Source organism: Stomoxys calcitrans, chromosome 5 (assembly GCF_963082655.1).
Source record: "Stomoxys calcitrans chromosome 5, idStoCalc2.1, whole genome shotgun sequence".
Lineage (NCBI taxonomy): Eukaryota > Metazoa > Arthropoda > Insecta > Diptera > Muscidae > Stomoxys > Stomoxys calcitrans.
The window spans coordinates 121,504,673-121,517,806 of NC_081556.1; the positions used below are offsets into that span (position 1 = coordinate 121,504,673).

General features: G+C 39.9%; 2 protein-coding genes across 7 annotated transcripts in view; one reads left to right on the plus strand and one right to left on the minus strand.

Annotated features, from left to right (window-relative positions):
* LOC106092953 (uncharacterized) overlaps window positions 1–13,134 on the minus strand; it is a 181,428-nt gene that overhangs the window by 138,569 nt on the left and 29,725 nt on the right. The gene's annotated exons all lie outside the window — the stretch shown is intronic.
* Window positions 1–13,134, plus strand: part of LOC106091657 (uncharacterized) — a 110,937-nt gene that overhangs the window by 75,832 nt on the left and 21,971 nt on the right. The window contains exons 1-2 of one of the 6 annotated variants that reach the window (XM_013258252.2): window positions 10,557–10,620; window positions 11,946–12,135. The exons of 4 other annotated variants lie outside the window; for them this stretch is intronic. In XM_013258252.2, coding sequence (XP_013113706.2) covers window positions 11,967–12,135 — 169 coding nt within the window. In that variant the 5' untranslated portion in view covers window positions 10,557–10,620; window positions 11,946–11,966. Of the gene's footprint in view, window positions 1–10,556; window positions 10,621–11,647; window positions 12,136–13,134 lie in introns of those variants that run through there. One more of the 6 variants, XM_013258251.2, reaches the window with a different exon arrangement.

Here is a 13,134-nt window from a genome sequence, read left to right on the forward strand (position 1 = left end):
TCGACCCCAAGTGTCGTCTCAGGTTTCCGATTGGAAACCTCTTCCCTTCTTTCCAGGTTTCCTATTGTCGCCTTGATTATACCCCGATGGTGTGAGCTGCTTTCATCCTCAATCCATTCTCCCATCGCCTTAAGTCTCTTAGCCGCAGTGGCTGCCTCACATTTAATCGGTATGTCAATGGGTCGCTCCGCCTATGCCAAGACAACATGTTCTCTGAACTTGTTATATGGTCCTCACGTTGCACTTTTTCTCCATAGCAGTCCACCAAATTACTGAGGCGTGATAAGTATTGGTCTTATCACGCTTCTGTAGAGCCAATGGACCTTCCTCGGATTCAGGCCCCATTTCGAGCCCGCCCACATAGTGCCCAACATCTGTGAGCCTTCTCAGTACGCTCCTGAATGTGACAATTCCAATTAAATTTCCTCTCCAAGATCACACCTAAGTATTTGACCTTGTCAGATATCGAAATCGTTCTATTGAGGAAACATAGTTCGTACTCCATCGAAAATCTATCAAAAATTAAGATTTCATTATGAAAACTTTAAACTGATTGGTTGTAATCCTAAGTATTCTAGCGGGAAATGTGACTTAATTCGCGACTTCATCAAATATATCAAAATTTCATCAAAAATCGAAAATTTGTGAAAACTTGAAATTGGCTGTATCTCCTAATCTAAGCGTCCTAGGGACAAATGGGCCTTAATTCATATTCATGTTCATACAGTTCGAAATTTCATCGAAAAGCCGTCAAAAATCTAAATTTTAGTATGAAAACTTTAAATTGGCTGTATCTCTTAAACTAAGAGCCATAGAGAAAAATGGGACTTAATTCATGACTCCATCAAAAGTTTCAAAATTTCATCGTAAATCTATTGAAAATCGAAATCCCATTATGAAAACTTTAAATTGGCTGTATCTTCTAAACTAAACGTCCTAGAGGGAAATGGAACTTAATTCGTGACTCCATCAAAAAATTCCAAATTTCATCGAAAATTCGTTAAAAATCGAAATGAAAACTTCAAATTGCCTGTATCTCCTAAACCAAGAGTCCATCAAAAAATTCAAAATTTCAACGAAAATCAAAATTTGAGTACGAAAACTTAAAATTATCTGTATCCCAGAAACCAAGCGTTCTAGTGGATAATGGGCCTTAATTCGAGACTCCATCAAAAAATTCTAAATTTCATCGGAAATTCGTCAAAAATCAAAATTTCAGTATGAAAACTTTAAATATGCTGTATCTCCTAATTTAAGCGTCCTAGAGACAAATGGGCCTTAATTTATGACTCCATCAAAAATTTGGTATGAAAACTCATTGAACGGTAGCGATTCCCATTCACAGCAACATGCCGGTCTTGATGATGGCGAAAGAAGCACGGCCCAATGATGCCACCGGCCTATAAACCGCACCAAACCGTAACTTTTTCGGGATGCTATGATGAGTCATGGAGTACGTGTGTACCGCTATCTGACCAATAACGCATATTTTACTTATTGACGAAGCCATTAGTCAGAAATGAACCTCATCTCTGAAGCTCTTAACATTGAGGCCACTGACTCCGAATTGCGGAAGTAAATTTTAATAATTTCGACTCGTTGTTGGCTCGTATATCTTCCCGTCATGAAATGGCAAACCTTACTGATGAGTTCAGGTTTTATTTCTTAAGCACAAGCCGGTAGAAATTCCTAATCAAATTATCTTATATACCCTCCACCAACGATCACAAGTTCTTTGCCCAATTTTTTGTAAAAGCTAAAGCTCGGGTTTAGATCATATTTGGCAATTTTTGGAAGTCAAAATAAACCAGTTCATGCACAATTTCAGCAAAATCGGTTCATGATGTCAAGATCCGAGATCGATTTATATGGGATTTATATCAGGTAATGAACAGACTGGAAACATACTTGGCACATTTGTGAGAATTTAAATCAAAACATTTCATGCAAATTTTCAGACGAAATTTCAGAGGCTAAAAGAAGTCAAGATCCGAGATCGGTTTATATGGGAACAATGTCAGGTAATAAACCGATGTAGGCAATGATTATCACAGTTGTGAGAAGTAAAACAAGTACCTGGTGCAACATTTCAGCAAAATCGGATAAAAATTGCTCCCTCTAGCGGCTTAAGAAGTCAATATCCGAAATCGCTTTATATGGGAGCTACATCAGGTCATGAACCAATGTAGTTGTTGGAAGTAAAAAAATACCTTGTGTGAAATTTCAGTCAAATCGGATGAGAATTGCGCCTTCTAGCGGTTCAAAAAATCAAGATCCTGAATCGGTTTATATGGCATCTATATATGCATGTTTGGTTTTAAACCAATGTTACGATGTGCTACAAACGGAATGATGATCCTTTGGATGCTTACCACCGTCCGTGAAAATTTCGAGAAAATCGATTCTGTCGTTTTTGAGTCTGTACGGAAAACAAACGAACCGAGTCTCATATAGTCATGATAGGCTTATATGCCCATTTTGGGGCGTTTTTGGGGCTGTGAGGCTCTCTCTATGATTCGATCTGCTTTTGTATGCTAGATTTGCAATCTACTTCCGAAAACCTTTCATTTGAGCCCCATATTGATAAGAACGTTCAAAATGTCTGCTTGGACAAGTTTTGGGGTTGGGACAACTTGCACCCTTGCACGATCCGCCCCCTTGCAATATCAAAAAATTATGTAGCCTATGCTTCCTTCCCGACCAAATCACACAATCTGTGAAAATTTCAAGATAATCGGTTCTACTTCCGAAGGAGTAAAGCTAGCCGCTTGAAATTTTGCACTAATACTTATTATTCGTGTAGGTCGGTTGGTATTGTAAATGGGCCATATCGGTCCATGTTTTGATATAGCTGCCATATAAACCGATCTTGGGTCTTGACTTCTTGAGCCTCTAGAGTGCGCAATTCTTATCCGATTGGAATGAAATTTTGCACGACGTGTTTTGTTATGATATCCAACAACTGTGCCAAGTATGGTTTAAATCGGTTCATAACCTGATATAGCTGCCATATAAACCGATCATGGGTCTTGACTTCTTGAGCCTCTATAATGCGCAATCCTTATCCGATTGTAATGAAATTTTGCACGACGTGTTTTGTTATGATATACAATAACTGTGCCAAGTATGGTTCAAATCGGTCCATATAATCTATATAATCGGTTTTGTATAAACCGATCTTGGGTCTTGACTTCTTGAGCCTCTAGAGAGCGCAATTCTTATCCGATTTAAATGAATTTTTGCACGAAGTATTATGATATAAAACAACTGTGCTAAGTATGGTTCAAATCGGTTCATAACCTGATATAGCTGCCATATAAACCGATCTTGGGTCTTGACTTCTTGAGCCTCTAGAGGACGCAATTCTTATCCGATTGGAATGAAATTTTGAATGACGTATTTTATTCTTACTTTCAACAACTGTGTCAAATAAGGTTCAAATCGTTTCATAACCTGATATAGCTGTCATATAAACAGATCAGGGGACTTGACTTCTTGAGCTTCTAGAGGGCGCAATTCCTATCCGATTTGGTTGAAATTTTGCATAACGTATTTTATTCTTACTTTCAACAACTGTGTCGAATAAGGTTCAAATCGGTTCATAACCTGGTATAGCTGCCATATAAACCGATCTGGGATTTTGACTTCTTGAGCCTCTAGAGGTCGCAATTATCATCCGATTTGCCTGAAATTTTGTACGACGGATCCTCTCATGACCATCAACATACGTGTTTATTATGGTCTGAATCGGTCTGTAGCCCGTGCAGCTCCCATATAAATCGATCTCTCTGTTTTATTCCTTAAGCCCCCAAATGGCGCAATTCTTATTCGAATTGGCTGACATTTTACACAGGTCTCCAACATATAATTTAATTGTGGTCCAAACCGGACCATATCTTAATAACGCTCTAACAGCAGAGCAAATCTTTCCTTATATCCTTTTTTTGCCTAAGAAGAGATGACGAGAAAATAACTCGACAAATGCCATCCATGGTGGAGGGTATATAAGATTCGGCCTGGCCGAACTTAGCACGCTTTTACTTGTTTTATTTTAAAATGTTTAATCCAGTTCCAATGTCAAGTACCAGATAGAAAAAAATGTTTTAGGCAACTCAAGTATATTAACCTTAACATTGCAATGATTGTGTTTTTTAACTTGCTTTGCGATCCACATTCAACTCCACAAAGGTCAACAGACCAAGATTTCCCTGATACCGAAATTAAAGAAGTTAAGTTCACCTCATGAATAATTTTATGGTCACTCATTTACAGCAAAGACACACATACCACAGAGTATTTTCTTTCATCCTTCTACACCAAAAAAAAAACCTAACTGTAGACAAAAACTCCCTCTTTGAGTTTTAATGCTGCTGTTGTCGTTTTTGCTAAACGTTTACATAAATAATTGACCAATTTGTGGCCGCAATTAAATACTTAATTATTAAAACATTTTATAAACGTGAGTACGCCGCTATAAACATTTCATTTTACCTTATGTTTACACTTTTAACCCAACACACAATTAAACGCGCCAGACACCAATACAATTTATAATTTCGACTTTATTTCGGGTTTCCCTCTTCTTTGGTGGCTTTCAAAGACAGATGTTTTATGATTTGTCTTTTTGATTTCCTTTTCGTCTGTGACTTGCAAAGATTTTTTTTGCCAAGTTCCAAGCTTCATTAACTTTAGAAAATTTCCTGTCTTGCTTTGATGAATGAATGCAAATGAATGCAAGCAAAGTTAACTTCACAAGCATAAAAAGTGAATTTTCTAAGGTTTTTGAGAAAAGAATTTTTGAGAAAAGAGATTAATCAACAACATTAATGTGCTGTATTACTAGAAATTTGTCTTTATGTTCATATTGTTTATGCCACAATGGACATACAGCCAAAACAGTAATCGGCTTGCCGTGCGCTCTTAATACTAAAAAGTAACATCGAGAAGCTTGCCCATGTTCCTTAATGAAATGTTCATGGGCAAATTTGCATTTGCAACATCGAAAAAGAAAAACTATGTCAGGAATTCCGTGCTACTTACAAATTCTTCAATTGTTTTCCACACCTCGCCCAAAGTAATTTCATGTCTGGCATTGTGTACCCACCTATGTGCCGGTATCTGTTAACCGCGAAAGCCCGGCAACATCTCATCATCTTCCCCACATGCCCTACACATGCCACATCGATTCTAAATACATAAGTGAGCTCTTTGTCCCAAGTGTCCCGTTATGATACCGAAAGTTATAGGAATCTCCTTCTTACTTCCTTTCAGTACTAGCTTCAACTTCTCACTATCCAGATCTCCCCATGGGATTTTCGTCATGCTACCGACCGTTTCGCTGTTCCACAGTGTCGCCCATGCCTTTAACTCAGACTGTGTCCACCCGAAAGGCTTTGGGTTAACCAAGTTTATCAGAGTTGGCATTTATCTCCTTTCTACACTCCAACACTATTCGTGAACTTACCGTCCTTGTTGTTACAGCCCTGATGGCCGATTTATTGTCTGTAAAGATGTTCACACTCGAAGCCCTAGCGTAAACACCACACCATGTTACGCATTACGTGATCACCCGGATCTCCGCCTGCAGGACCGTATTACGGTCAGGCAGTCGAAAACAGATCTCATTCCCTGGGTTCTCAATGTAAAGCCCCAGGCCCACTCTGCTTGACTACAGAACTATCTGTGTAGCATAATCTTCCAGATGGCAATACCAGGGTTCCGTCAATCCAAGGCTGTGTTACACCACCATACGCATTTCGTGATCACCCCGATCTCCGCCTGCACGACCGTATTACGGTCATGCAGTCGAAAACAGATCTCATTCCCTGGGTTCGCAATATAGAGCCCCAGGCACAATCTGCCCTCTAGCTTTAAACTATGTGTGTAGCATAATCTTCCAGATGGCAATACCAGGGTTCCGTCAATCCAAGACTGTGTTGCTAATAGCAGTGCCTCGCACTTGACCTCAAATATCATCTCAGGTATCCGAACCTAATCCATCCGGGTTTCCTATCGTCACCTCGACTGTATCGCGATGGTATGGCTTGCCCCTATCATCTATCCATTCTCCCATCGTCTTAGGGCTCTCTTAGCCGCAGTGGCTGCTTCACATTTAATATGTATGTCTATGGGTCGGATATCTAGAATAGTCTCCAGTATCCTAGTGGGCATGGTTCTCATTGCTCCGTCTACGCCAAGACAACATGTTCTCTGAACCTGTTTTATTATCCTTACGTTGCAGTTTTTTCCATATTGAGGCGTCCACTGAGGCATAAGTAGAGCCAGTGGACTATCCTGGGATTCAGGCGCCACTGTGCACCCATGGTCCGTTTACATAGTGCACAACATCTGTGAGCCTTCTCAGTACGCTCCTGAATGTGACACTTCCAATTCAATTTCCTATCCAATATCACTCCTAAGTATTTGACCTTATCAGATATCAACACTGTTTTATTGAGGAAACGTGGTGCGTCAAATTGGCCCACCTTCATCTTCCTCGCGAACAGGTAGATTTCAGTCTTCTCTCAAATGCCATATGCAAGACTTTTACGGCCCTTCTGCATAGCTGGTTCCGATCCTTACCCCTAAGAAGTATTATAACATCGTCTAGCAGACGAGTTCAAATCTCTTTTCAGTCAGCATCCGTAATAGGTTTTTTATGGCGGTTACAAAAAGGAGTGGCGATAAAATGCCCCTCTGTTGCGTGCCTTGTGCCACTTTCTCTCTTATATTTATGTCGAGGGACCCACAATTTCTCCACCTGTTCCTAAGCATATTATTTATCTAATCTCTAAGGACCCGGTCCACCCAGCACTGGTCTAAGAATTGGAACAGTGTGTCGGTCCGCACATTGTTAAAAGCCCCCTCGATGGCAATGCATACCGCCAGTGTGAACGTTTTGGCATCGAGGGATTCTTCTATTTTATGCAAAACCTCATTCAGGACAGTCTCCACCGACCTTCCCTTGACATAGGCATGCTCTTTGTATTTGAGCAGTTCGCTGGATGTCCTATTCTTTATCATGGTATCCACAATACGTTCCCTGGTTTTCAATAGAAAGGACGTAAGGATTATAGGTCTGTAGGCCTTTGGTGTCGAATAACTTGGCTTTACCGCTATGCTATGACTTGCTCCTATCATTTATCCATTCAACCATCGTCTTAAGCCAAAGTGGCTTGGGTGTAAATACCACACTTGCCTCCTGCCAAACTTTCGGAGTATATGCAAGTCTTAGGCACGCTGTGAAAATGCAGGCCAGATGGGGCGCCAGATAGATAGTCTGCAGTAACGCCGGAAATATTACATCAGGTCCGGGTGACTTAAATGATTTGAAGCTCGTCAAGGCTTCCTTTACCATTACTTCTGTAATGATAAACCTTCAATCAATCTCTTTATTCCAAGATTCCTGTGTCCCCGTAAGTTCCGTCGTATGCTGTGGAAAATGCGTTTTCATCAAAAGCCTCAACATGTCCTCCGTTGTCTCTGCTCTCACTACCATGTCATCTACTAATGATTCAGTTTGGACATGGGTTTTTGAGAGAAACTTTTTCATCTTGACGACGTCATTAATGCTATCGACCTGTTTGCAGAAAAGCTTCCAGGAGGCACGTTTTGCCGCTCTGGTAGTCTTAATGTATTCCTTGAGCCGTGTGTAGTACACATCCCCGTAAATTTCGGCTTTTTTACGACGAGCTCTGTTATAAAATCTGCGAACCTCTTTCCAATGTTGCGATTCTCCCCGGTCATCCAGGGTTTTTCTTGGGCTGATTTCCTTTCTCGAAGAGAACCACTAGTGATGTCGTAATCCTGTTGTCATTGTCGTCAATGTCTTATATCCCAACTAAACTTTAAGAAAACTTAAGACCTAAGACACATGCCCATAAATTTCTCGAAACAGTTTTGTAAATTAAAGGGCTAACGTGAGGATCTCGAGTGCGAACATCTTTACGGACAGTAAACTGACCGTAAGGGCAATAACAACCAAGAAGGAGATTAACGCCTTCTCTGAGGATGGCACAATCCGTATAGTTTGGGTGGCGGGCCATAGCGGAGTAAAGGGGAATGAAAAACAAACGATTTAGTAGTGAAGCCTTTAACAAGAAGCCTTTCGGGTTAACGCAGTCCTAGTTAAGGGCGAGGACGACGAGTGCGCGTGTATCCATGTGGAACAGCGAAACGGTCGGTAGGACGGCGAAAATCCTATGGGAAGATCCAGATCGTGAGAAGACTAATAGCCTCGTCTTCTCACGAAAGGAAGTAAGAAGAAGGTCAGTATAGCTTTCGGACTGCAGGCTCCCTTGTGTAAAATCGGTGCGGCAAGTGCTAGCATGTATAGGGCATGAGGGGATGATGATGAGACGTTGGAGCATGTCCTACGTCATTGTGGTTGCTGTTGTTGTGGTTGATGTTGTTGTTGTTGTAACCACATTTTCATGTGGATGTGGTGATCCTCATCAAGCTCCTGTAGGTGAGCAAGCTCGTCCCGGTCCAAAGGACCGATCGCCGCAGAAACATGGTGGCCATTTGTTATTTAAAGGCGCCAATAACTTGTGCATCGTAGGCACACAGTATTTGTGCAAGAGCCGGTGCTACCGACCCCTCACTGAGACTCTCCGCTCGATATCGTTGATTGTCCGCAAATGCAGTTACAGCTACTCTGACTGGAGCATTCCACTATCCGAAACCTATGGACGCGCCCGATAGCCTGAAGCTAAGCTTCTCGGGACACCAATGAACTTCACACAGATCGGACCTCAATGTTCCAGCTCGTGTGGTGCTTACAGCTATCCCGTGACGGGGTCCTATGTCATTGCTCGGCTTTCGCGTCTAACAAAAAGGCACTTGGGTGGGGACACAATGCCAGCCATAAACCAACTAAGAGGCCATATCGGTCCATGTTTTGATATAGCTGCCATACAAACCGATCTCGGGTCTTGATTTCTTGAGCTTCTAGAGGGCGCAATTTTTATTCGATTAAGATGGACATATCGTTATAGTATGACATCCAACAATTGTGGTAATTTTGGTTGAAATCGGTCCATAACCTGGTATAGCTGCCATATAAACCTATCTTGAATCTTGACTTCGTGAGCCACTAGAGGGCGCAATTCTTATCCGATCTGTGCTACGTATGGTTGAAATCGGTCCGTAACCTGATAGAGCTGCCCTATAAACTGATCTGGGGTCTTGACTTCTTGAGCCACAAGAGGGCGCAATTCTTATCCGATTTGGCTGAAATTGTGCAAGACGTGTTTTGTTATGACCTCCTACAACTGTGGCAAATATGGTTCAGTCGGTCCATAACCATGTGTGTCCATAGTGGCATGGGGCGATTAAATATCGGAACCCTCTTTTCAACCTAACCTAACCCGTATCGCCCTGTCGTTGCCATATGGTAACGCACAAATTTTAAGGAGTTTTTACAGTATAAAATTGCAACGGTTTAATATTATGAAATAAATTGCATGTTTTTGACAAAAGTGGAGAAAAGCGTCTTTCAAACAAGTGCTCGTTTATGATTTTTAGAACAGTTTTTGTCCTAAAGAGTTATAAAAAATCAATAAAATAGAAATTTACCAAAAAGTTGCGGGGTGATTCGGATTAACTAAACTGTAAGAAAACAAAAGACTTAAGACACATAAATCTCTCGAAACATTTTTGTAAATTAAGGATTTCTTCTTTTTGCCTGTAGAAATGTAAAACAACAAGAAAAGCTTTCCCAAGAAGTCTACAAAACGTTTTTAATTATCATGTCAAAAAATCAAATCTACCCTGATGAGTTGGGTTTGCCAGAAATTTGCTCTCATGTTCTTATTGTCTAACAAAAACAAAAGACTTAAGACACACACCTTAATCTTTCTAAACATTTTTCTGTTTTTATAAAGAAAAAAAAAACCATACAGGATTTCTTTTCTTCACACAAAATTCCTTTCCATTAGAAGTAAAATCTACACTTGTGCGGATGTGTTGGGTTTTCCAGAAATTTGTTTCCATGTTCTTATTGTCCAACAAAAACAAAAGACTTAAGACACATACCTAAATCCGTCGAAACATACAGGATTTCTCTTCTTCGCACAAAATTCCTTCCCATTAAGTGTGCGTGTAGAATTTCATATTTTTAAAAAAAAGCTTTTTTAACCCAAGAAGCAGAAGAAAAACGTTCATACTCATCATTGCGAAAAGTAAAATCTACACTTGTGCTGATGAGTTGGGATTTTCCACTTAAGTGATCATAATGCTCCACGCTCATCATTAGACTGTGTTAATGATGTTGAGGGCCGTTGTTTGAGATTTTAGCAGTGTAGTATGCGGGTGCTTTGCCACTGTTGTTTCTGGCAATGCTGACTGTGGTGCGGTGTTTTTTTTTATGATGATGAACATTTATTCTGATTTATACCCACCCACCACCAGCGGTGAGCTTTTTCCAAATAACTCTTCTCACCTCCCCGCTTTTGGGATTGCCATGAAAATATAAAACCATGTTAGCATCAGACTAAAGCGATCAGTAGCGCGTTGATAGGGAAACGAATTAGAATCATCATCAGCGTAAACGCCAACGCCGCCGCAGTCACAACATCATCATCAATTTGTCAGTGAGAAACAACGCAGAAATTAGAACGCGTACGATACGACACGAAAAAGAAAAATCGTCAGCATTGCCTAAAGAAAAAGTTCTAGTTAAAAGCATTTAATCCAAACTTGTCTTGTCACAAAAAAAAAAAGAAATCGTGTGAAGCTAACAAAACAAGGATAATTGGGAGATGATTCTCTTAACTCATGTGAGGGGGCAAAATAATTAAAGAAAAAAAAAATACAACAAATGAATGGCCAACAAACATGCAAGCCTCATTAGCCTAACCTAAAACAAAATAATTAAATTATTAACTTCTTTACGTTTTGTGGTAATATTATTATTGAAATTTTGAATTAAACGCTTGTGAGTGGCAAACAATAAGCAGTTGTTTGAGGCTGGTGTTAAAACATTCAAATAAAATTTAAATTCAAATTCAAAAACCTATGAAAACCAAAAGTGTGAAGAATTGCATATATCATTGGCAACGGGCTCATTGGCCTTTTCAATAACCTCCTGTTTTATGGTTCTTTATCATAATATTCATGTGTCCATTAGCAGCAGCAAATGGTTTTTGCTTTTTGTGGATACCCGAACTCCATAACTCTCATATTTGCACTATCTATCTAAGCCATTGTAAGAGTTGAACGATTTTTGGCCTGTTTTGGTTTTTGCTGACATCGGCATTGCGTGCCTCCCAGTCACCATTGACCGCGTGTGACATCAAGTGTTTAATTCATTTGACATTCAGACAAAACTAAAGCTAATTTATCATCAACAAAAAACATCCCCCATACACAGCAACCAACCACAAAAACTCAAAAAAAAAAAAAAAACAAAGACAAAAAGAAGTACAGACAAAAGAATATTTTTTCCATATTCATCACTGGAAAAATAAAATACTACTACTAAACTAAAACGTAGCGAAACTAAAAAAAAAAATCAAACCAACTAACCAACCAACCAACCAACAACATTCGTTTTCATTTGAATGTGACAGAAAAACATATGAATGCTCGCGGGCTTACGTAATTGTGAAAAATTATTTTAATTTTCAATTATTTTAGTTTTTTTTCTGTTTTTTATTGTTGTGTGATATACAACAACGACCATAACATAGCTCATACAATTCCATGAATCCTACTCCTCCTATCACTCCCACTACTCCTCCTCATCCCACCAGGTCATCGTTTATCCATATGGCATATGAACAAATTAAGAATCATTATCATTATTAAATTGCTTATGGTGAATACGTTAGTGATTGTGGTCGATCTTACTCATATGCCCTCCTCAAATTGAGGGTGAATTCATAAAATTTGAATTTGAAACATTTGAAAATCTTGAGTTGTTGATTTTTTGTTGTAAATACCAGTCTCGTTTTGTTTTCAACGGTATGCGGTCGTGTATGGAGTACGTTTTTTATATTGGCAACATTCTTTTGATCCTCTGGAGTTCGCATGTAAGTGCAGGAGGCAGCAGTAGTGGTTATGGCCTAATACCCATTTCTCATTCGGGCCATGGTGGAATTAGCAGCACTATTATCATTGTAGAGGATGCCAAAGGTAAATGTTGTATATTTTCAAAGAGCTAAAATTTTCGGTAATTAAAAGTTTTAAAAACAAATGAAAATCGTGGAATTTGGTAACACCACCAGCATGGAATTTTGTCAACTTCTTGTTTGAGAAAAAGGTTTCAATGAGCTTAGTTTGAGCAGACGATAAGACCATGACCTACTCTCAACAAGACCATTTACTCAAGATTTAGAAGATTAGTATGGGCAAAGATCTTAATATTGGAACATCAGGCAGTGCAGGGACGGTAGACTAAATACAGCCTAACCAACAGGGACCCGATGATGGAAGCATTACCGATTTTCTCAAGATTCGGCAGACTAGGATAGGCAAAGATCCTAACATTAAAACATCAGGCAGTTCAGAGAAGAGAAACTCAATGCAGCCTAAAAAAAAGGTAGCAGTCAATGAGACCATCACCCACTTTAGAGAAACCCATCTAATGGAGAACCAATGATAGAGGTCATCCAGATAAACCTATACCGGAGCGAGACAGCTACTCAAGCTCTCTTGAAGAAAATCAGCAAGGACAAGCTTCATATTGTCTTAATTCAGGAGCCATGGACGAACCGGAACGAAGTCCAATTTGGCTGAAACGCAACGACTAGGCTAGCCGCATGAAATGTTGCACAGATACTTAATATTGATGTAGGTCATTGGAGATGGCAAATGGGCCATATCGGTTCAGATTTGGATATAGCTCCCATATAAACCGATCACCCGATTTGAATTCTTGAGCCTCTGGGAAGCCACAATTTTTGTCTGATTTGGCTGAAACGCAACGACTGTGAAAATTGCGGTTCCAAATCGGTCTATAACCTGATATAGCTCCCATATAAACCGATCTCACGATTTGACTTCTTAAGCCCTTGCAAGCCGCAATTTTCGTCCGATTTGGCTGAAATTTTGCATGTGGTGTTCTAATACGACTTCCAACAACTGTGGCAAGTACGGTCCAAATCGGTCCATAACCTGGTATAGCTCCCATGT